Source organism: Dendrobates tinctorius, unplaced genomic scaffold (assembly GCF_039654945.1).
Source record: "Dendrobates tinctorius isolate UK_male_01 unplaced genomic scaffold, ASM3965494v1 ptg000016l, whole genome shotgun sequence".
Classification (NCBI taxonomy): domain Eukaryota; kingdom Metazoa; phylum Chordata; class Amphibia; order Anura; family Dendrobatidae; genus Dendrobates; species Dendrobates tinctorius.
In genome coordinates, this window is record NW_027361684.1 from 38247501 (window position 1) to 38271490 (window position 23990).

Consider the following 23990-nt stretch of genomic DNA (forward strand, 5'->3'; position numbering starts at 1 on the left):
TTATAACATGGAACGATCCTGGTCATAGCTAGGCTTGACTTCTCCCTGGTCAGCGCTTCAGTTTGCTGCCCTAGTCTTGGATCTAGCTGCACTCACCTTCACTGGAATGACGGTAGCAGGGGTCACCATTTCATCGGTTCTTCCCCACTTGCAGCGTCTATTTAGTGACTGTGGGGTCTAATGGAGGGAACCTAGTACAGCCCTCAGCTATCTTAATCAGTCCCATAGACCTAAATGGAGTTGCAGCTATTCCTTTTGATCAGTGCCATACATGGAACATAAAGGATGAGCCTCATCATAATGTAAAGTGGGTAAAATTGTGAAGTGCTCGTATAGACAATTAACTTTGCAATTTACGGTACTTCTTATTAGCGCTTTCTGTTGAGCATGTAAGCACTGGTTTCAAGATGGCGAGGAACACTGGCATGTACCGTTAGCTCTCGGTCTTGGCTAGCTTCAGTGCCACTGCACTTCTCTTGCTGTAGAAGTGGCATTGGAGAGAGCATAGTTCTGGCTAGTGGTGCAAAAATGCCTCAGATCCGAACAGTTCTGGCTAGTGGTCCTAGTGGTGCAAAGATGCATCTGGTCCGAACAGTTCTGAGTAGTGATGCAAAGATGTCTCTGGTCCGAACAGTTCTGGCCTGTAGTCTGATCTGTCAGTCAAACAGAGGCAGGGGAGCTGTGTGCTCCGGTTTCAGATGATGAGACTGCCTCTTTAAAGCATAAGTATCAGGCATTGAAATTCACCACATCTTTCCCCGACATCTGTTGTGGGAAGCGTCAGAAGACCCCTTTACATGCAAGATAGACGGTCAGTACACCAGGATCAAGTGGATGGAGCTGAGCTGCAAAATAACACAAACAAGGGAAAAGAGTGCGGCTGTTTATGGGTCAAAATAAAGCAGACATCTATTTTGCTGATCTTTAACAACCCCCTCAAAATCCAGTGATCGATTGCTGTAAAATAAAAGTCCTAGTGTGGTACAGCGCACACGAGTCAGTGTCACGCTCTGCAAGTCCTTTTCAATGGAGCTGATAAGAATCCGAGCAAATCAAGGAGAGTAAAACAAACACATTAGTGTTTTGTCTAATCTGTGATGTACTTTTCATCCTTATCTGCTTAGCATTAAAGCACTTGCTGTTTTCCTCAACACTTGTGTTTCCAATGCGGAGATCTATCTGTCAGAAGACTTCTCAATAATCACAGCTTTCATAATGAATATGTTTTGTGAATTTTGATCGTAAGCTAATAACAGGTTTGTCTGACATCTGCCACTCTGCCAGTGTGAGGTTCAAAATATCACTGCTCGAGAAGAGCGTAGCCTGCCATATTGTGTAATGTTTCCAGAATAGCTACAAACGCATTCACGAGCACTGATAATACAACAGCAGGTTAATTTAAATTCTTTGCAATGCACTATATAAAAAAAAATTAAAAATCGGACACCAAGTTGAAGAGAATTGCAATATTGTCAGTGAATGTTCATACGAAATTACCCAATATTACTTAAAGGATATGTCACCAATAGGACATGGGTGGTATGACAGGACAACCCCTTTAATATATGATATTGCACGTTGATCACTAAGCACAACCCCCAAACGCTTCTCATCTATAGGAGAGAACATGCAGTGCAAGCAATCTTTCCCAACTCTCCCATACACATCTTGTCTACAAATAGTGGCATCTTAGTTTTATTGCAGCAGCTTTTTTTTTTTCTTTACAAAACGGTCTACAGTCCAGGCCAAAAGTTTTGAGAACGACACATATGGTTGTCACAACGTTTGCTGCTTCAGTGTTGATAGAACTTTTAGTCTGATATTTCTATGATTACTGAAGTACAATTATTAGTGACAAGATGGTGGCCCGATTCTATCGCATCGGGTATTCTAGAGTCTCTGTTAAAATGAAAAATAGTGATATACTCACCTTCCGACGGCCCCCGGACTTTGTCCCTCCTTTCACCACGTTCCCGGCATCTTCCGGTACCAGTAATGCTTTGTGCGAAACACCGCTGAAGACGTCACGCTCTCGCAAGAGTGACGTCATCTCCGGCCCTTCTCGCTAATCATTACTGGGACCGGAAGATGCCGGGAGCGTGGTGAGAGGCGGGACAGAGTCCGGGGGCTGTCGGAAGGCGAGTATATAACTATTTTTTATTTTAACAGAGACTCTAAACTACCTGATGCGATAGAATCGGGCCACCATCTAGTGTATTATACTCATCTTACACCCGGAGCTGCTTTCACTGTTCTGTTGTTACCTAATGTATTGTACTCCAGTTACAGCCAGAGCTGCAGTCACTGTTCTACTGTTATCTAATGTATTGTACGCCAGTTACTCCCAGAGCTGCAGTCACTATTCTGCTTTTACCTAATGTATTGTAGTCCAGTTACACCCAGAGCTACAGCCACTGTTCTGCACTTACCTAATGTATTGTACGCAAGTTACACCCAGAGCTGTAGTCACCGTTCTGCTCTTACCTAATGTCCTTCTTTTACACCCAGAGCTGCAGTCACTGTTCTGCTGTTACCTAATGTAGTGTACTCCAGTTACACCCAGATCTGCAGTCACTGTTCTGCTGTTACCTAATGTATTATACTCCAGTTACACCCAGAGCTGCTGTCACTGTTCTGCTGTTATCTAATGTATTGTACTCCAGTTACTCCCAGAGCTGCAGTCACCGTTCTGCTCTTACCTAATGTATTATACTCCTGTTACAGCCAGAGCTGCAGTCACTGTTCAGATCTTACCTAATGTATTGTACTCCAGTTACACCCAGAGCTGCAGTCACTTTTCTGCTGTTACCTAATGTATTGTACTCCAGTTACACCCAGAGCTGCAGTCACTTTTCTGCTGTTACCTAATGTATTGTACTCCAGAATATAGTGGGGCAAAAAAGTATTTAGTCAGTCAGCAATAGTGCAAGTTCCACCACTTAAAAAGATGAGAGGCGTCTGTAATTTACATCATAGGTAGACCTCAACTATGGGAGACAAACTGAGAAAAAAAAATCCAGAAAATCACATTGTCTGTTTTTTTTTCATTTTATTTGCATATTATGGTGGAAAATAAGTATTTGGTCAGAAACAAAATTTCATCTCAATACTTTGTGATATATCCTTTGTTGGCAATGACAGAGGTCAAACGTTTTCTGTAAGTCTTCACAAGGTTGCCACACACTGTTGTTGGTATGTTGGCCCATTCCTCCATGCAGATCTCCTCTAGAGCAGTGATGTTTTTGGCTTTTCGCTTGGCAACACGGACTTTCAACTCCCTCCAAAGGTTTTCTATAGGGTTGAGATCTGGAGACTGGCTAGGCCACTCCAGGACCTTGAAATGCTTCTTACGAAGCCACTCCTTCGTTGCCCTGGCGGTGTGCTTTGGATCATTGTCATGTTGAAAGACCCAGCCACGTTTCATCTTCAATGCCCTTGCTGATGGAAGGAGGTTTGCACTCAAAATCTCACGATACATGGCCCCATTCATTCTTTCATGTACCCGGATCAGTCGTCCTGGCCCCTTTGCAGAGAAACAGCCCCAAAGTATGATGTTTCCACCACCATGCTTTACAGTAGGTATGGTGTTTGATGGATGCAACTCAGTATTCTTTTTCCTCCAAACACGACAAGTTGTGTTTCTACCAAACAGTTCCAATTTGGTTTCATCAGACCATAGGACATTCTCCCAAAACTCCTCTGGATCATCCAAATGCTCTCTAGCAAACTTCAGACGGGCCCGGACATGTACAGGCTTAAGCAGTGGGACACGTCTGGCACTGCAGGATCTGAGTCCATGGTGGCGTAGTGTGTTACTTATGGTAGGCCTTGTTACATTGGTCCCAGCTCTCTGCAGTTCATTCACTAGGTCCCCCCGCGTGGTTCTGGGATTTTTGCTCACCGTTCTTGTGATCATTCTGACCCCACGGGGTGGGATTTTGCGTGGAGCACCAGATCGAGGGAGATTATCAGTGGTCTTGTATGTCTTCCATTTTCTAATTATTGCTCCCACAGTTGATTTCTTCACTCCAAGCTGGTTGGCTATTGCAGATTCAGTCTTCCCAGCCTGGTGCAGGGCTACAATTTTGTTTCTAGTGTCCTTTGACAGCTCTTTGGTCTTCACCATAGTGGAGTTTGGAGTCAGACTGTTTGAGGGTGTGCACAGGTGTCTTTTTATACTGATAACAAGTTTAAACAGGTGCCATTACTACAGGTAATGAGTGGAGGAAAGAGGAGACTCTTAAAGAAGAAGTTACAGGTCTGTGAGAGCCAGAAATCTTGATTGCTTGTTTCTGACCAAATACTTATTTTCCACCATAATATGCAAATAAAATGAAAAAAAAGCAGACAATGTGATTTTCTGGATTTTTTTTTCTCAGTTTGTCTCCCATAGTTGAGGTCTACCTATGATGTAAATTACAGACGCCTCTCATCTTTTTAAGTGGTGGAACTTGCACTATTGCTGACTGACTGAATACTTTTTTGCCCCACTGTATGTACAGGACTGTGCCTGTGTAATGAGCGACGCTGCAGTGATGCCTTTAATGGCTGTAATGTGCCTGTACAATAAGCAATGCAGACGTGTTGCCGCGATGACTAAGCAACTGTTGCTGATTGGTCGCGGCCTAACTCCCGCGACCAATCAGCAAGGCAGGATTTCCATTACAGACAGAGACAGAATTAGACAATTCTATAGTAGATAAGTTTTTAAACTTTTATTGACCAATACATCAAGGTTATAAAAAGCCTCAATATTTACAGTATTGACCCTTATTTTTCCCGACTTCTGCTGGGCTAAATCCTGATCGATGACAGCCCATTCTTGTAGATTTTGAAGATTGACCACAAATTGTCAATTTGATTGAGATTTGAGGAGTTTCCTGGCTATCAACTCAAAATGTCAGTTTTGTTCACCAAGCCTTTTGATAATCACTTATACCTTGTGACATGGTCTCCATCCATCATGGTGGAAAAGCATTGTTCTTCATCAAATTGCACCTTGATTGTTGGAAGAAGTTGCTGTGGAAGGATGTTTAAAAACCACTCTCTATTCATGGCAGTGTTCACAATTGTGAGTGAGCCCACTGCCTTAGATGAAAATCCACCCCACACATGAATGGTCTCAGGATGCTTTACTGTTGGCATGACACAGAAATCTTTGTAGAACTCACCTTTTCTCCAATCGTTCTTCCATACATCCCAAATCATATGAATGGGACTTCACCAGAGAAAATAGCTTTGTCCCTTTAAGGCTACTTTCACACATCCGGTGTTTGGGGTCCGGCGGTGTGCGGCGAAAAGCCGGGCCGCCGCATCCGGCCTGCAGCCGTGACACCGGATGTGTGTGCGGCGAGAGATACGGCTCGGACATTACTTAAAGGAGCCGCAGGACGAGGTGGACAGAGGCAGCCGATGAGAGACAGCTGCTGAAAGGGAGGTGAGGGGAGGAGAGGAGAGGATAGGAGAGGGGAGGGGGGTGGAGAGAGAGAGACATGGGGGGTTAACACTTAGTGTCCAGGCGAGAGAATTTCTCTCTTTTGCCGGGCACTTGTGGGGTTAACCCCACAGAGAGATCTCTCTCTCTCTCACCCAGACACTGTGAGTGTTAACCCCACAAGTGCCCGGCGAGAGAGATCTCTCACAAGTGTCCGGGTGACAGAGAGAGATCTCTCTCTCGCCGGGCACTTGTGGGGTTAACATTCACAGAGTCCGGGCATGCGCTGTGGAAAAAGCCGGTCCGGCGCTGACAAAAAACGTTGCAGGGAACGTTTTTTGCAGATGCCGGACGGCTAATTTATGCCGTGTCCGGCAACAACCGGACACGACGCATAACCATCCGGCACGATGCGGCGACCATTAAAGCTTATGGGACAAAACCGGATCCGGTGCTGGATCCGGTTATTAAAAATTTCGCCGCATCGTGGCGGATTACTAAAACCGGATGTGTGAAAGAGGCCTTAGTCTGCATAAATAGTCTACAAAAGCTTTCACCTCACTGTGCATGCAGATCTACTTGCACCTGCTTGGTGCTTTCCTGAGCAAGCTCTTAACTGGTATTGAACCAGTCCCAAAACTTAATTCTTTAGGAGATGGTCCTAGTGCTTGCAGGCCTTTCTTTGACACACTGAAGCTTTCTTCACAGTAATTAAACCTCTCACATTGAAGTTATTGATGATCCGATAAATGGTTTGTTTAGGGGCAATCTTACAAACAGCAATGTCCTTGCCTGTAAAGCCCTTTTGATACAAAGAAATGATGGCTATGTCCAATATAAGAAGCCAATAATTTAAAGCACCAGCAACCTTTTAAAGACACTCGTCTGCTTTGATATTTCAAATCATCATAATAATGGTATCCAAAACTTGTCCTTGTAACCATTTTCTCTTTACATAACATGAAGATCATTAAAATTATGTAAACAGGACATTCTTTGGCTTTGCAAGAAAAAACAAAATTGGTGTCGTTCTGAAAACATTTGGCCATGACTGTAGTCTAGTGATGTGTTGTTACCATTGAATTTGTTTACAATTTATGTTCGCTCAGCCTACTCAATCAATAAGTAGGAATTCTCCTTAGCGTCTGAGAAGCTAATTCATAGATAACAATGGCTGTACTTCCTGTTGTTACTTTAGTAAAAATGAAAATGTGATAGGGTAAACTTGCTGATCACTGGAAAACCCAGTGATCCTGAGTAGAGATGAGCGAATATCTTCAGCTCCCTCATTATTCGGCAAGCTATAGTGCTTACCGATCAAGCTGCCGTGGGAACCCATATACCTGGATCCCTCCTGCTGATCAGCAGTTCAGCGCCGCAGCTGCATGTGTCGCGGCTGTGTGACAGTCACAACACATGCATGGAGAGCCCAATCATCTCTAATCCTGAGAACAGGGCTCTGCAGAGCCTGTCTTGAACGGATGTGTCTTTATTTTACACATTTTGTACCTTACAAGGTCTTAAAAGAACTTTGGTGGGTTATTTCAACATTGCTATATACTTATTAATTACCGATTTCCCCTGTAACTGGGATTGGCATATATGAGTTACAGGGCAAATTCAGCCTTCTTGCTACAATGTAGAGCTGATTTGGGTCTGCAAAGAAAGTATAATATTTAACAACCCTTAATAGCTTATGTTCGAACTTCTGATTTACTAATAGGTAGACAATTTAACATTCATTGTTCTGAGCATGCCCTAGCATAAACTGATGTTTAAGTGGTAGCTTCTCAGAATCTCATACCTTTTGTTTCTTGGCCATAGATTTATGCTGTAAAAGATCGTAGTGATGGAGATGTGACATAGCAAGTGCTCATCATTGAACTGATTAGTCGATCTGTAGCAGATATGACAGTGTCCCTGGTTGCTTATCTCACTTTGACTGACCGATCTCTCCCTATGTGTTGTGGTAGATCGGCTCACTCAGCTATACGTAGAGGTAGACACAAGAACCCTGTTTCTTTAAATCTTCCAATGGTTTATTAAGGGTACTGCATAAACCAGTGCAGCGTTAACAAAATCTGCATGGCTTTTCTGGCCTAACGGGAAAAGAAAAACATAACGTAAGGCACAGTCCGTGTTGCTTCTGAGATATGCTCGCTCAGAAATAACAAAAGAAGTTTAGCATTCCTTATCATTAAAACACAGCTCTGGGGCTTGCACCTCCAGGCACATCCAATACTGAGTGAGTAAGTAGGCTGTGTATTTGTCCGCTTTAATTCACCCACTTTACAGCTGTTCACTCAACCTAGCCCTAAACATAGTGTGCTGGAGCATTTTCCTAGGTTCTTATCACTGAAGCTAATAACCTCAGTGATGCATATCTCCCCTCCAGTACTTTGCCAGTGACGTTGTAGAGGTGTGTACATGTGATGAAGTCTGTAAATCATGATAGTGATATTGGTGGTGCAATGCCTGCCAGTGACCACATTGTATAGTCGGTTCTTGGCCGACTCTTCAAAGTGTTTGAGTAAAATTTACCACTTGAGCAGCCAGTTTGTGATTCACGCCTTCCTGTCTTTCAGGCAGCATGAATCTGATGACAAGTTCTCTTTAACAGCAGCAGTGGTATATCACTTACAGTACAATGTAGTTATGTCTTAAAGTTTCAAAGGTCTTGCAGCCACATTTTCCGTTGTATGACATTATGCCACCTAGTTTGTTAAACTTATTTTTCCAGGAGGAAATTGAGCTGCCACCGTTTTTCAGAATTGCATGACCCCCACATGACCCCCACGTCATACGTGCTTATTCCCCGTTATGATATTCTATGGCCCTAAGGTTATGTTACCAAAACTGCTCTCATTGTATCTGTTGCTCTCTTTGCTTTTCTTTCCATTTATATTGCAGTGGGAGTTTGGACAAATATACTTTTTTCATGTCTCATGCCCATTTTTAGTACACATCATTTATCATGTGTTTTTAAGTCCGCAATGAATATTCCCTGCTGGTCTCATGTCCTTGTTTCTTGGCCATAGATTTACGTCGGCAGAGACCGTGGTGATGGGAGATGTGACATACGGAGCGTGCTGCGTGGATGATTACACCGCTCGGGCACTAGGAGCCGACTTCCTGGTACATTATGGGCACAGCTGCCTGAGTAAGTTTATATCTTTTTCTATATTTCAATTGTTCAGGAGTGAAATGTTGGGTAACAAGTCTAGAAAAACAATGTACAGTAACTTTATTGCAATTTGTCTTGCAGAAAATAAAATTGTTTTTACAGAATATACTGCTAGTAAAAGGAAATTTGTTATCGGGGTCACCTACTAGTAAGTAACCAGGATAATGGGATGGTTACATTAGTTACAGAATTCTTAAGGCCCCATACACATTAGATGACAGTCGACTGCATCAACCCAGCTGATGGGTTTGGTGGCTCCAATGTCTCCAACAGATGTTGGAAAGTGAAGGATCGGGCAGTTAGAATTTCAGTACTCAATCCTACTGTTTTCAGGGAAGGTAAGACGATGCCAGAGGTATCTGACAGCGGCTTTCCCCTCTCTCCCCGTTACTAAGCTGAATACTCATGTATAAAGGGGAGTCGGAAGAGATTGCTGTACGCTGAACAATTTTTCGGCAAACTGTTGCCTCATCAAGATGAGCAAATAAATTTGCAGGACTCATTATTTAGTAGCTGCTGAACAGAAGCCCTGCGAGGCACATCCTACCTCCCTGCATCCCAAGCTCCTCTTTTTATTAGCTTGCCTGACGCATCGTCATCGCTGTGGAATGATGCACAAATGGAGTCACACCAGGCCAGCTAATCAAACGAAGAGCCAGGGATGCTAACAAGTAGGAGGTGATCACAGGGCTCCATTTTGTCAATTAAAAAAACTTAATTCCAGCTCACCCAGTTGCTCTTTGCTCATCCACCTGGGTCTCAGACACCGGCCTCACCCTGGCCTCACATCAAGGACAATAGAAAAAATTGGAGTCTGGCTCAACAGGACTGGATTTTCTTTTTCTTTTTTAAAAGAAATTATAGTGCATCCAAAAGAAAAATGTATATGGTTGACGTGACCCCAGTTGACGGCAGGGCTGTGGAGTCGGTAAGCCAAACCTGCGACTTCGACTCCTCAATTTCCCTTCCACCGACTCCAACATATATTGCTTATATTTAAGTGAAAAATTTATTGTAGTACAATGTGAACATCAGACATTTAATCATTTTTATGATACAATAATCAAGACATTTAGATAGAACATAATATTTATTGGAATGCAACACAAACAACTGTAATAAATTGTAAATATGTAATACACTATGTAATATTGATTACATATATATATATATATATATATATATATACACTGTGTGTGTGTGTATATATATATATATATATATATATATATATATATATATATATCACTATGTAATAAACTATGTAAGTGGCAAAAAGCAGTTTTCAACAAAAACATACTAAATACCATTTGTGCAGTCTATGGATTTGTTCTAAGAAATAGTATCGCCTCCATCAGATCCTCCTTCATAGATGACCTCAAATCTGACCTAATAATTTTAAGGCCAGAGAACAACCTCTCTACAGTAACTTGGGTTGGAGGCAAAGCCGTAACCACATGGGCAACATCTCTAACAATTTCCAAGTATAAAGGAATTGCCTCATGCAGTCAGTTTTGATGAACGGTTGAATTTTTCTTTGACAGCAAGTGAAACATTTTGCTGAAATATGGTCAATCTGCTTGCTATAGGAGACGGAGTGAAATCTTTTTCCTTGCAGCGACGCTTTGCCTGCTCCATGTCATCCAAATACTTGTCAAAGTCAAACTCCTCATCTGATGAGGATGAAGATATGGCAGCAGTAGCACTGTCAGGACCCAAGTCCTCTTGCGCCTGGCAGTCCTCCTGTAGGCCACTCATCCTAACTGCTACCTCAGTCAGAGCTTCTTTTCCTTTGGTAAGCTGTCGATCATCAAGCAATATACGATGACTTGGGTCCACATAAACAGCTGCCAGAAAAATTTTATTTTCCAATAGCTGTGTCTCTCCGTTTCATTGAAGCAGAAATGCCATCTGCGATTAAATCTCCTCTTTGGGACAGGCAAAATAGCAAGTTCTTCCACTCCCTTATGAAAATGCCAGGAGTTAAATCCTCAGCTTGTAATTTTTTACTCACGGTAAATGGGTGATTAAGCAATTCCTTCAATTCAGCCACCTGTGTCCATTGACCTTCATTTAGGGTTACCTGAGGGTTCGCCATATCTATAAGAAACGGTTTTAGCCAGGATCAAAACTAGGGGGGGGCAGAACCTCATACTGTTCCATAGAATCTCATACTGCACACCTCAGCTGCTGCAGAACCTTATACTGCAGACCCCTACACTTGAAAATAAAGCCTGCACCTTAAGATGTGATGAATGCAGTCTATTTATTCCAACTATCAATTGATGTTGACGTTTTACTGAAGACGAGCAATGCCTGTCCTGGGCGTCCTTTTGGGCAGCTATGAGGTGTACCTGACTGGTGCTAAAAAAAAAAAAAAAAGGAGTGTTAGTCTGTGTGCTACCCGGCTTTCATTCTTTTTGGTACAGGTAAGATATGGATAGACAGATATGGATAAATGGATGGATAGAGCAGATTTCTAATCTGCTTTTGCTGTTGAAAACATTATCTACGACCTAAAAAACCTTTCAGGTGATGCGGTTTTTTAAAAAGCTGATCTGCTTTTGCAGCTGAAAAACGTATCCTCAAAAAACGCAGCAAAAACGCTGTGTGTGAATGTAGCCTTAGATCAGGAATAGAACAGCCATTAATAGGACATTTCATAACTTTCCCAAATTCCTATGAAAAAATATTCAGCACATTCTGCATTGAACTACTGTACCCAATTTATTATATATTTTAGGAGTCTGAGTCAAACCATTTTATACCGACTCCACCAAAATGAGCTCCGACTCCACAGCCCTGGTTGACGGGTTTCAACTGCATTAAGCAGTCTTACTCGTGACTCATGGTTAAGACTGCCTAGTGCTGTCGAAACACGTCAACTCCATTTTGGCAGGATCAGAACACTGACGTTTCCTCTAAACCCAGGGTCCTGCAAAACAATTCTCTAATTTCTGCTATATCGTGTATGGCCAGCGTTCAAGTAACTTGGGATAATTATGAAGATAAACTTTGAGGAATCAATTTTATTGGCCATATTTTTGTGTGAAAAATCTTTACTTGTTTGGTGCTGGCAGGTGAGACCACAGTATTTAAGGTCTAGAAGGTGAGGCTTCAGATAAAGGAAGTGTTCCAGAAAAGTGTCAGAACTGGAGTAAAAATGGCAAAAGAAAAACGTCTAACTTTTATTTGCCAGTTTTCTGGTATAAAAGGAAATAGGAATTGTCCCCTATCTTTAAAATGTTTCAGTTAGTTTTCCTGCTTCAATGTTCCAAGTGCACTTAGTTAACGGCAATCTGTCAGCAGAATTTGCTCCCATAAATTGCTCCCACAAGCTTGTGAACTTGTCAGCATGATTTTGTAATGCAAAGTAAAGACATGACTGTAATGGCGCTGTAATACAAATTAAATTGATACTTTTGCTGAAGAAATCCACTTTGTGGTTCTTATTTAATCAGCATTTGCAGTTTTATATTATTATGTTTCGGTGCACAGGGGCCGGACTGTACACAGGGTCTTCTCCTCCTTGTCTGTGATTCCCCGGCCCCTCCGCCTGTCTCCGGTCTATGAATGACAGGTCACTGCTGAGATTTCATTCAGAGACCAGAGGTAGGCGGAGGTGTCGGGGAATCACAGACAGGGAGGAGAAGACCCTGTGTACAGTCCGGCCCCTGTGCACCGAAATCTAATTAAAAGAAAACTTCAAATTAAAGAGGAACAACAAAGCGGACTACTTCACCAAAATAATCAATTTAGTCAGCGTCATTACAGCCATGTACCGTATTAACTTTTTACACTAAAAAATTGTGCTATCAGGTTCTCTTTAAAGGGATATTCTCAAGTTTGAAAGTTATTACCTGTCCTTGGGATAAGGAATAAGGCTTCTGTTGCAGTTTCCGTGTTTTTTGCAGCCCGTTTTTGTGGGCTGTATTGCCGTAATTGTCACAGTCTGCCTCAAAAATGTGCCGCAAAAATCGTCTCGGATCGCCCTTTTTCTGTTTTGGATTAGGTTTTGAAAAGTTGGGGGAAAAAAATACGGCGTTCCACAAATACGTCTTCACGGTGTACCGCAAAAACAAGCTTCCGTTTTTGCGGGACCATTGATTTCAATGGGGCCCGTGTCCGTTAGCCGTGAAAAAAATCAAGCAAGCTCGATATTTTTTCACGGCCGTAAATACGGCCCGTAAGGCGCTCCGAAGATTTTTTGCTAGCCGTTTTTGCGGCCTTCTAGAAATCTATTGAGGACGCAAAAACGGCCTGCAAAAGCAAGGCAAGTGTAAAAGAAGCCTTACTTCCTGACCGCTGAGTCCCCCGCTGAACCAGAGAGCGGCCCTGTGTGAATGGAGCTGTGGTCAATTATGTGCACATTCACTCTCTATATTCTTATGGGAGTGCTGAACATATCGGAGCGCTTTGCTCCGCCATCTCCAGTGGTTCCATAAAGAGCAAATGGAGCGGCAATGTGATCGAGTATTGCACCATTCACACGGAGTGCTTCAGTGCCCTGGTTTTTAGGTTCAGTGGAGGTAATGGTGGTTGGACCCCCCCCAGTGATTGGGAGGTGATCCCTTATCCAATGGATAGGAGATAAGATTCAAACTTGACAGTATACTTTTAAAATCTGGGTCCCAACATTAAAATTAGGGCCCTGTTCTTGGACAGATACCGGTCTTTTTGGTGGGACCCGCACCTATGCCGCACCCATAGGGTCATGTATGTAGGAGATGGGAATGCACCAACTCACATTGCCCAGGTGGGATTGGGTGGTGTATAAATACACTGGGCATTTTTTTTCTTTGTATTGTACAAGGAGCAACTGTAATAACTTCAATAAATAGGGCAATTCAGAACAACACGTTTTACCTCTGTTGAGTCAGCACCTCATTTCTGTCAAATGTAATATTGTATTGCATTCTGCGAGCGAAAACACCTTGCCGTGACCTCACGTCAGTTCCTGTAGCAACATACAGGCTGCAACGCAGAAGACCGAACGATGAGAGGGGAAAAAACCTATTCCAAAACCCTCGTAGCTGTTGAAACCTGCGTACCAAGGACAAAAATAAAGTTCCATGGGTACACTGCATTGTCTGAAATGATGGAGAAGAAGCAGCAGAAATAAAAGCATTCCGAAACATTAACCCCTTGTCGATGCCCCTTGAGAATGAATAGTTGCGATAAACAGACAGAACAAATTAGCAGTCATCTACCTGAGCTCGACACTGCCCTCTTCTGTAGGCACAGAGTATTGCAGGCTTATTTCTGTCCGGGGAAGGAGAGCGTCTTTTTGGGTCAATAGCTTTGATTCAGTAAGCTGATCGATATGTCAGTTAGAGGAATGCAGCTTCTTTTCTTTGACTATTCCTCTTCATTACTTGCCCCCATGGGTAAGATCTATCACTTTCGTAAAGCTCGTGTCACAGCAGAATAAACTTGGCTTTAATCCATCTGCTGTCCAACTGTCCCCTTTCTGTGTCCATCGTAAAGTGACTCATCCTGGGTCTGGTAAGGTGTGCGGTGCATATGGATCTCTAGGTGATATTTGTACATAGGGGCACATACTTGAATTGTGCAAGAAATGAGACCATTGCGATAGCACAGTATTGTATAAAAAGCCTTCAGTGTGCAATTTTCTACTGCAATGTGGACCCCAGATGAAGAAAGATGCACCAGCGGCATGGGATTCGGCAACCAGCGATTGTGACTGACAGCCCTCTGGCCCTGAAATTACATGTACAGCCATTAGAAAGGCATATATTTATTTGTAGTGCATCATTTTGGTACATTGGGTGCAATTTGCTACAAATTAAATGTTTGGTTTTTTTGGGGTTTTTTTTAATGCCGTGGTGGGCTCATTAATTACTCCTGTTGCTTTGCAACGTTGGGGTCCTGGGTTCAAATCCCGCCAATTACAACATCTGCAACGAGTTGTATGTTCTCCCCGTGTTTGCTTGGGTTTCCTCCCAGTCTCCAAAGACATACTGATAGGGAATGGAATGCAGATTGTGAGCCTCAATAAGGGACAGTGCCAATAATGTCTGTAAAGTGCTGTGGAATATGATGGCGCTATATAAGTATAATAAATATTGTTATTGCCACACTAAATGTAGCCTAGCCTACAGTGGTGTGTATGTATGTGTATACAGTATATATATGTGTATGCATATATACACTGTGTTCCAAATTATTATGCAAAAAATATTTCCTCCTATTTTCTCTAAATTACCTATATGAATTGCATTCATTGTTATTTTCCAGTCATCTACTATTCTAGTATAATTGCAATGTTTTTGAACAAACTACCTATGAAAACAGTATATTTTAAAAAATAAGAAACACTCAAAATGCATGTTCCAAATTATTATGCACAGCAGAGTTTTCAACCTTTTTTATTTTGAACAAAAAATGGTCAATTGTGAAATTATAAGCATTATCAGCTTATTACAAAATGAAATCAAACAGTTTTCAAGTCAAAACTTTATTCTAGGTGATGTTACATTTGCACATAGGACCCCTTGTTCAAAAGAAGCTTCTGAACTCTCTCGTCCATTGAATTTGTCAGTTTTTGGATGGTTTGTGCTTCAATTGTTTTGCATGTGGACAGAATACCCTCCCAGAGCTGTTGCTTAGATGTGAACTGCCTCCCGCCATCATAGACACTCCTTTTGATGATGCTCCAGAGGTTCTCAATGGGGTTGAGGTCAGGGGAAGATGGTGGCCATACCATAAGTTTGTCCTGTTTTATGCCCATAGCAGCCAGAGATGTAGATGTGTTATTTGCAGCATGAGACGGTGCATTATCATGCATGAAAATGATCTTGCTGCGGAAAGCACGGTTCTTCCTCTTCCTCTGTTTTAGAAACTCCACATAGATTATGGAGTTCATCTTTACCCCTTCAGGGATCCTAAAGGGGCCGACAATCTCTCTTCCCATGATTCCAGCCCAAAACATTACTCCACCTCCTCCTTGTTGGCGCCTTAGCCATGTTTTCATGGGGTGTCAATCAACCAGCCATCCTCCACTGTATCCATCTGGACCATCGAGCGTTGCACGGCACTCATCGGTGAACAAATCAGTTTGGAAGTCAGTCTTCATGTATCGTTTGGCCCACTGGAGCAGTTTCCGCTTGTGTGCAGTGGATAGAGGTGGTCGACAGGATGGCTTACGCACAGCTGCAAACCTCTGAAGGACCCGGCATCTTGTTGTTCGGGAGACGTTGGAGGCACCAGCAGCTTCAAAAACTTGTCTGCTGCTATGACAAGGCATTTTTGCAGCTGCTCTTTTAACCTGACGCAATTGCCTGTTGGAAAGAGTCCTCAATTTTTCCTTATCAGCACGCACACGTGTGTGCTGGGAATCAGCTACACACTTCTTGATTGTGCGATGATCACGATGAAGTGTCTTGGCAATGTTGATTTTAGTCATGCCTTGACCTAAATACTCCACAATTTGTTGCTTCTCAGCAGCCGACACATCCTCTTTCTTTCCCATTTTGGCAAAAAATGTAGGCTGCTTAATAATGTGGAACAGCCTTCTTAAGTAGTCTTGCCTTTATTTGGACACACCTGCCAAACTAATTTGCACAGGTATCTGCAATTGCTTTCAGTGATATAAAGAGCCCTGACACACATCACCATCAATGAGTTTAAATGACAAACAAAAAAATTCTAACCTTATCACTCCTAAACTCTTTTTGCATAATAATTTGGAACACAGTGTATATTCTACTTCCAGTGATTAGCTGCAGCGGTAACGAGTCGACACCCCTTAAAATAGCTATATACAGTGTATAGCAATATATATTATATATTACTGGCTACTGCGCTCTAGCAATTTTAAGGGGTGTCTACTCATTACCACTGCAGCTATTCACTGGAAATAGAAGTCACATGCTGAGGTTCCCTCAACAGGCAGTAATTGGCTGCAGCCGTCTCCCCACCTGTGGATGAATCCAGAGGCAGCGACAGATCAGCAGATTTGGCTATATGTGATTTGTCTGAAGGTGGGGAGAGTGAAGCCGGCTCTGATTGGGCACGGGGATCACGTGACATAATGTCACACGGGCTCCAGTGTGAGCCAGTCACCACACAGTTGGAATAGCACAAACACTGAAGGGGAGTAGAAGTGTTATTTCTCGAGAGAGAAACATGAGGATTGAGAAGCGGATGTCCGAGTAGTGGACAACCACTTTAAATCCTTGCTTGCTTACGTCTGATGAGGGAGAATAGAGATTTGTAAATGTGCATTAGTGATGAGCGAATGTGCTAGGATAAGGTGTTATCTGAGCATGCTCCTGTGCTATCTGTGTCATCGGCGTGCTCGAAAAATGTCAGAGTCCCAGTGGCTGCAGGTCTTGCGGCTGTTGTTGGTCAACCCTTGCATGTGTTACAGATGTGGAGCAGCCGTGAAACATGCAGCAGCGGGGACTCAACTGAAGACACTAGGTTAGCGCAGGAGCATGCTCAGATAACACCTTATCCGAGCATGTTCGCTCATCACTAACGGGCACACAATCATTGAACTCCGCACCAATAACTCTTAGATGAACTGTTATGTGGCGGAAGAGGATTACAGGATAGAAATATGAAAAATAATGGGAGCGGGCTCATACAACTTGTATTTGTCAACAAGCGGCGAGAACAAGAGGAAATGCTGAGTCCTCCCAGCATAGCATTATTCTCCAGAGAGCCCTGTCTGTACTGTACTGATACCAGAAATATGTGTGTCAGACACTGATGCATGAGCTGCTGGATCAGCACTCATCACTCACGTCTGAAAATCTAAGTTTTAGGTGGACAAGAGCCTTCCATATAGAATTGTGTGAAGTCAGTAATGTTGCATCTGTTATTAATGATTGATAATACATAGAATTAATGAAGATCTCATGCCACAATAAAGTGAAGGAAAACTGGAAACATTTTAGAACTTACCAAATTGAGGTATTTAACTTAAAAACCTATGTTAGGGACCTTTACAGACCTATTTGAAAGGTTGAGTTTATTTTAAGGATATTATCATTGTAGCAAGTCAGTGTGTGAAATTTCTTCCCTCCTAAGTATTCCACTATCGCCAGTGACTGGTATAATTGGAAGAGTTTAGGAAACAGCAACTCGGACAAAGAGCACCCGATTCATCAAGACCGGCGTTGTTCGTGCCGATATTGATGAGATGTGCTGTACTTTGTAAATCTGGAGAGTCGGACGAGTTGTGTGCATCTCTATCACTTCACCACAAATCCTACTCCAGTCCCTGCTGGAGTAAGATTTTTCTTGTAGAGAATGCCACCACTTATCATGAATTTGACTAGCAATGATAGCAACACCCCCCCCTTCCCACCACAGCTTCACGTGCTTAGTTGGAAGCTGTGCAAAAATGGTGCTAGAACGCCAGAAGTCACAAAACTTTCGCACAGCCTCAGGTTGTACCAGAATTGTGACTTTTCAAAGCTTTTCACTCCAGAATACTGGCTTTGATGAATTAGGCCCAAAGTGGCAGAATTTGTGGCACAGTTTGCAGTCACTAGTGATTCACAATCACAAAAATAACTTAGTACAAGTCTGTAGACATAGATTATTTCACCGTAATCAACTCTGTATTTAAAGATATAATAAAATATAACTTTTAATGGTTTCTCTTAAAAACTTCAACCAGGCAATGAGTGAATAAACCAGACTAGAACCACCATCACCCAAATAGACAGCACCCAGAAAAGAGCCAGCGGGCAGTGCCTGATCCTGCTCAGCTTGCTATACTCTTCCTGCCTTGCAGCAGAGGTTGGCACCCTACAATATATAGCAAATGGCACATCTGCTCCTCGACGGCTATTCCTTTTTACCCTATAAGGCCCTGACAATGGAGCCAAGAAAGGAATGTAGGGACAAACCGCTGGACTCATTTGTGTCTAGATGAAAAACAGAGTAAAAGGGGTTATAAAGTGAACCTGGACAGGATTTTGCTGAGTAAACTACAGATGTTCCCGCTGTTATACTGATTAAAATGATACCTGGGGTGAAGAAATCCGTCTTGTGGTTCTTGTGTAATTAGTGTTAGAAGTTTTCACTTAATGAATTGCTCGTGCTCTGGGGTGGAACTGTAGACAGTGTCTTATCATACTGCTGTAAGCCAGAGAAATCAAGGAAAGACCTGCCCACAGGCCGCCCCGAAGCACAAGCATTTTCTTTCTCATAGAGACAGACTGTTTGTGCTTTGGGGAGGCACAAACATATTGGTAGAGCGGTTCAATCCGCTGGACACAGAGGTATAACCGGAACACTGTCTCTTTGAGAAAATGGTTGATTTATTGAAGACCGCAAAAACCAAACTTTGGAAAGTCAACACGCCCCTCCGGGCAAAACTGTAAAACAGAAACAAAAACAGTCCATTTCCTAATAGGGATCAGCCCGCTAACAGTCAGCAATGCCCACTATTCAGATTAACACGCACTTTACTGGAGTGCTCTCTTTCCAGGCATCTCCAGAACACTGGAAGCTTTGGAAGTCAGCCATTTAAGCCTACCTTGTGACTCTTCCATCATGTGACTAATCACATGATCCTGACATGACACAGGTTTAATTACTGCTTTTTACACTCTTGGCATTATCTTGATGAGCTTCAAGATGCTGTCACCGAAAATGTTTTTCACTTCACAGGTGAGCCCTGTCAGGTTTAATAAGTGGGATTTCTTGCCTTATAAATGGGGTTGGGACCATCAGTTGTGTTGTGCAGAAGTCTGGTGGATACACAGCTGAGTTGTGTTATGCAGAAGTCTGGTGGATACACAGCTGATACACAGTCCTACTGAATAGACTGTTAGCTGCATTTTTTCTTGCCATAATACAAATTCTAAGTAAAGAAAAACGAGTGGCCATCATTACTTTAAGAAATGAAGGTCAGTCAGTCCGAAAAATTGGGAAAACTTTGAAAGTTTTTGCCACTGCACTTGGGGACACAATCAAGCGCTACTAAGAAACTGGCTCACATGAGGACCGCCCCAGGAAAGGAAGACCAAGAGTCACCTCTTGTTATGATTGGGTCTCCGAGGAGGAAAGCAAGACCAAGCCAAGCCACAGAAAACCAGAGAGGATGGTAACTAAGCGGACTGCAGACCCCTGATCCTATCCATACAACTAGCAGTAGCCGTGGAGCGTACCTACGATGATCCTAGACGCCTCGACACAGCCGGAGAGCTAAATAAGCCTAAAGCAGGGGTGGGGAACCTCAGGCCCCAGGGCCATTTACGGCCCTTAATGACCTTTTATCCATCCCCCGGGCAAATTCTCAGGGACTGCAGTGCTTTGGCAGGTAGTTTTATTTTGGCTCCCACCAGCTCCTTAATTTCTTCTTGCTCTGTGAGCATACACACGCAGTGTTCACTACTGAACACTGAAGGGTATGCTGTTGTGATTGGGTCACCGAGGAGGAAAACAAGACCAAGCTAAGCCACAGAAAACCAGAGAGGTTGGTAACTAAGCGGATTGCAGACCCCTGATCCTATCCACACAACTAGCAGTAGCCGTGGAGCGTACCTACGATGATTCTAGACGCCTCGACGAGATCCGACGCCTCGACGCCGGAGGACTAAATAAGCCTAAAGCAAGAAAAGGGGAAATTTAAACTGCCCCAGAACAGACTCCAAAGGAATAGATGGCCCCCAAACATATATTGTCGGTGAGACAAGATGAAAACACAAACACAGGTAGGAAAATAGGCTGAGCAAACAATGGGGCCCACACTAACTATAAAGGACAGGAAAGGAAAGATACTGTCTGCAATCACGCCAAAAAAACCCTGCAAAAATGTCCAACACTTCTGATAGCAAAAAAACCCTTAAGTCACTAGACTTCACCCACTATACCAGCACTGTGGCATATTCTGAAGACAGAGCAAAAAGAGGCCAATCTAATAAGGGACAAAAAGCAAACTGGCACAAACAATAACATAAGAATGGAAATTCAGCACAGCCCTGGCCGGAGCTGGCTGACCACACAAAACAGAATAGACAAAACCAAATCAAATGTGAACAATAGCAAAGAACACTTAGTTTCCAGTTCAGTCCCTGCATTCTCAAGCTAAGACCTCAGGAGGCAGGAAAAATCACCAGCAGGGATTGAGGGAGTTGGCTGTCTTAAATCCAGTCAGAGGCTTCAGATGTCCAATCTTCATCCTCATTATCAGGTGGCAGGTCTCTGTTAATTAGATCAGCTGCATTACCTCCTGCATCCACCAGTTGGAGCCCGGAAAAAGAACTCACAACTCCTCTGTCAATACAACCAGCTCCACCACCCTCACCAGCAACCAGAGGCAGACCAGAAAGTGAATTCACAACAGTATGCAGTGAAAGGTTACGTCCTAACACCAGTGCCAGAGTCAGGATATACTTTGTGGGTGGAGTTTGTATAGCCCCCGAAGGGTGGTATAAATATCAAAATGGCCCTTGGCAGAAGAAAGATCTCACCCCTGGCCTAAAGCAAGAAAGGGGAAATCTAAACTGCCCCAGAGCAGACCCCAAAGGAATAGATAGCCCCCAAACATATATTGTCGGTGAGACAAGATGAAAACACAAACGCAGGTAGGAAAATAGACTGAGCAAACGATGGGTCCCACACTAACTAGACAGGACAGGAAAGGAAAGACACTGCAATCACGCAAAAAACAATGCAAAAATGTCTAACACGTCTGATAGAAAAATACAGAAGTCGCATGACTTCGCCCACTATATCAGCACTCTGGTATATTCTGAAAGCAGAGCAAAAAGAGGCCAATCTAATAAGGGACAAAAACAAACTGACACAAGCAGTAACATATGGATGGAGATTCAGCACAGCCCCAGCCGGAGCTGGCTGACCACACAAAACTGAAATAGACAAAACCAGATCAAATGTGAACAATAGCAAAAGAACACTTAGCTGAGCATGCAGGGACTGAGCTGGAAACTAAGACCTCAGGAGGCAGGAAAAAATCACCAGCAGGGATAGAGGGAGTCGGCTGTCTTAAATCCAGTCAGAAACTCCAGATCTCCAATCGTCCTCCTCATTATCAGGTGGCAAGCCTCTGTTAATCAGATCAGCTCCATTACCTCCAGTAACCACCAGAGGGAGACCAGAAAGCGAACTCGTGACCCCTCTGTCAATATGACCATCTCCACTACCTTCACTAGTAACCAGAGGTAGGCCAGAAAGCGAATTCACAACACCTCTGCTGCGGAGGATAAGGTCATCCGAGTCACCAGCCTCAGAAATCGCAGGTTAACAGCAGCTCAGATTAGAGACTAGGTCAATGCCACACAGTTCTAGCAGCAGACACATCGCTACAACAACTGTTAAGAGGAGACTTTGTGCAGCAGCCCTTCATGGTAAAATAGCTGCTAGGAAACTACTGCTAAGGACAGGCAACAAGCAGATGGACATTAGACCAGTGGAAATCTGTGCTTTGGTCTGATGAGTCCAAATTTGAGGTCTTTGGTTCCAACCACCGTGTCTTTGTGCGACTCAGAAAAGGTGAACGGATGGACTCTACATGCCTGGTTCCCACCGTGAAGCATGGAGGAGGAGGTGTGATGGTGCTTTGCTGGTGACACTGTTGGGGATTTATTCAAAATTGAAGGCATACTGAACCAGCATGGCTACCACAGCATCTTGCAGCGGCATGCTATTCCATCCGGTTTGCGTTTAGTTGGACCATCATTTATTTTTCAACAGGACAATGACCCCAAACACACCTCCAGGCTGTGTAAGGGCTATTTGACCAAGAGGGAGAGTGATGGGGTGCTACGCCAGATGACCTGGCCTCCACAGTCACCAGACCTGAACCCAATCGAGATGGTTTGGGGTGAGTTGGACCGCAGAGTGAAGGCAAAAGGGCCAACAAGTGCTAAGCATCTCTGGGAACGCCTTCAAGACTGTTGGAAGGCCATTTCCAGTGACTACCTCTTGAAGCTCATCAATAGAATGCCAAGAGTGTGCAAAGCAGTAATCAAAGCAAAAGGTGTCTACTTTGAAGAACCTAGAATATAAGACATATTTTCAGTTGTTTCACACTTTTTTGTTAATTATATAATTCCAGTTTTGATGCCTTCAGCGTGAATCTACAATTTTCATAGTCCTGAAAATAAAGAAAACTCTTTGAATGAGAAGGTGTGTCCAAACTTTTGGTCTGTACTGTATATATATATATGTGTGTGTGTATGTATGTGTGTGTATATATATATATATATATATATATATAGATAGATAGATAGATAGATAGATAGAGGGATATATATAATATACACACATAGATATATATATATACAGGGGTTGGACAAAATAATGGAAACACCAACAAAAGTTAGTTTAATATGGTGTAGGTTCACCTTTTGCAGCGATTACAGGCTCAATTCTCCGAGGTATGGATTCATACAAGGTGTGAATTGTTTCCAAAGGAATTTTAGCCCATTCTTCAGTTAAAACACCCTCCAGTTCTTTGAGAGACGATGGCGGCGGAAATCGATGTCTACCTTGAATCTCTAAAATCGACCATAAATGCTCAATAATGTTGAGGTCTGGGGATTTTGGGGGCCAGATGAGATGCTCAACTTCATTAGAATGTTCCTCGTGCCATGCTTTAAAGAGTCTAGCTGTATGAATTGGTGCCTTATCATCCTGAAAGATGGCGTTCCCCTCCGGGAACAGTGCTTGAACCATAGGATGCACTTGGTCGCCCAAAATGCCTAAATAATCTCTGCTGTTAATTCTTCCATGAAGGGATATCATTGGCCCGGCGGATCTCCACGAAATAGCACCCCAGATCATCACAGAACCTCCGCCATGTTTTACGGTTAGGAGAAGGCAGTCTGCATAGAATGCTTCTTTCGGCTGTCTCAAAACGTACACTCGGTCGGAAATAGGGTAAACGATGATTCGTCTGAGAATTTCACGTTTCCACTGCTCGAGGGACCTATTCTGGAGGTTTCTACACCACTCTAAACGCTTGGAAACATTTGTCATTGAGAGCAGCGGTTTTCTAATTGCAGCTCTTCCGTGGAATCCAGATTTGTGCAGCTCCCGACGAACAGTTTTCGTGGAAACTGGGTTCTGTAGGTGTTCATTGAGCTCAGCAGTGATTTTCGGAGCCGTGGTCTTGCGATCCTCTCTCACAATTCGCTTTAGAGTCCGACAGTCTCTCTCAGTCAACTTCGACTTTTGGCCGGACCTGTGCTTTGCTGCAGACGTTTTTCCTTCTCTTTCAAACGCAGGCATTACTTTGGAGACAGTACCTCTTGACACGCCAAGCATTCGGGCAATTTCTGTTACACTAGCGCCTGCCATACAAGCACCAACAATTTGGCCTCTTTGAAAATCCGAGAGGTCTGCCATTGGTATCAGGTTCTCATC

General features: G+C 43.2%; 1 protein-coding gene across 4 annotated transcripts in view; it reads left to right on the forward strand.

Annotated features, from left to right (window-relative positions):
* Positions 1-23990, forward strand: part of DPH1 (diphthamide biosynthesis 1) — a 421815-nt gene that overhangs the window by 192593 nt on the left and 205232 nt on the right. For all 4 annotated transcript variants that reach the window (XM_073565690.1, XM_073565691.1, XM_073565689.1 and 1 more), the window contains one exon: positions 8473-8594. In XM_073565690.1, the coding sequence (XP_073421791.1) occupies positions 8473-8594 (122 nt within the window). The remainder of the gene's footprint in view (positions 1-8472; positions 8595-23990) is intronic.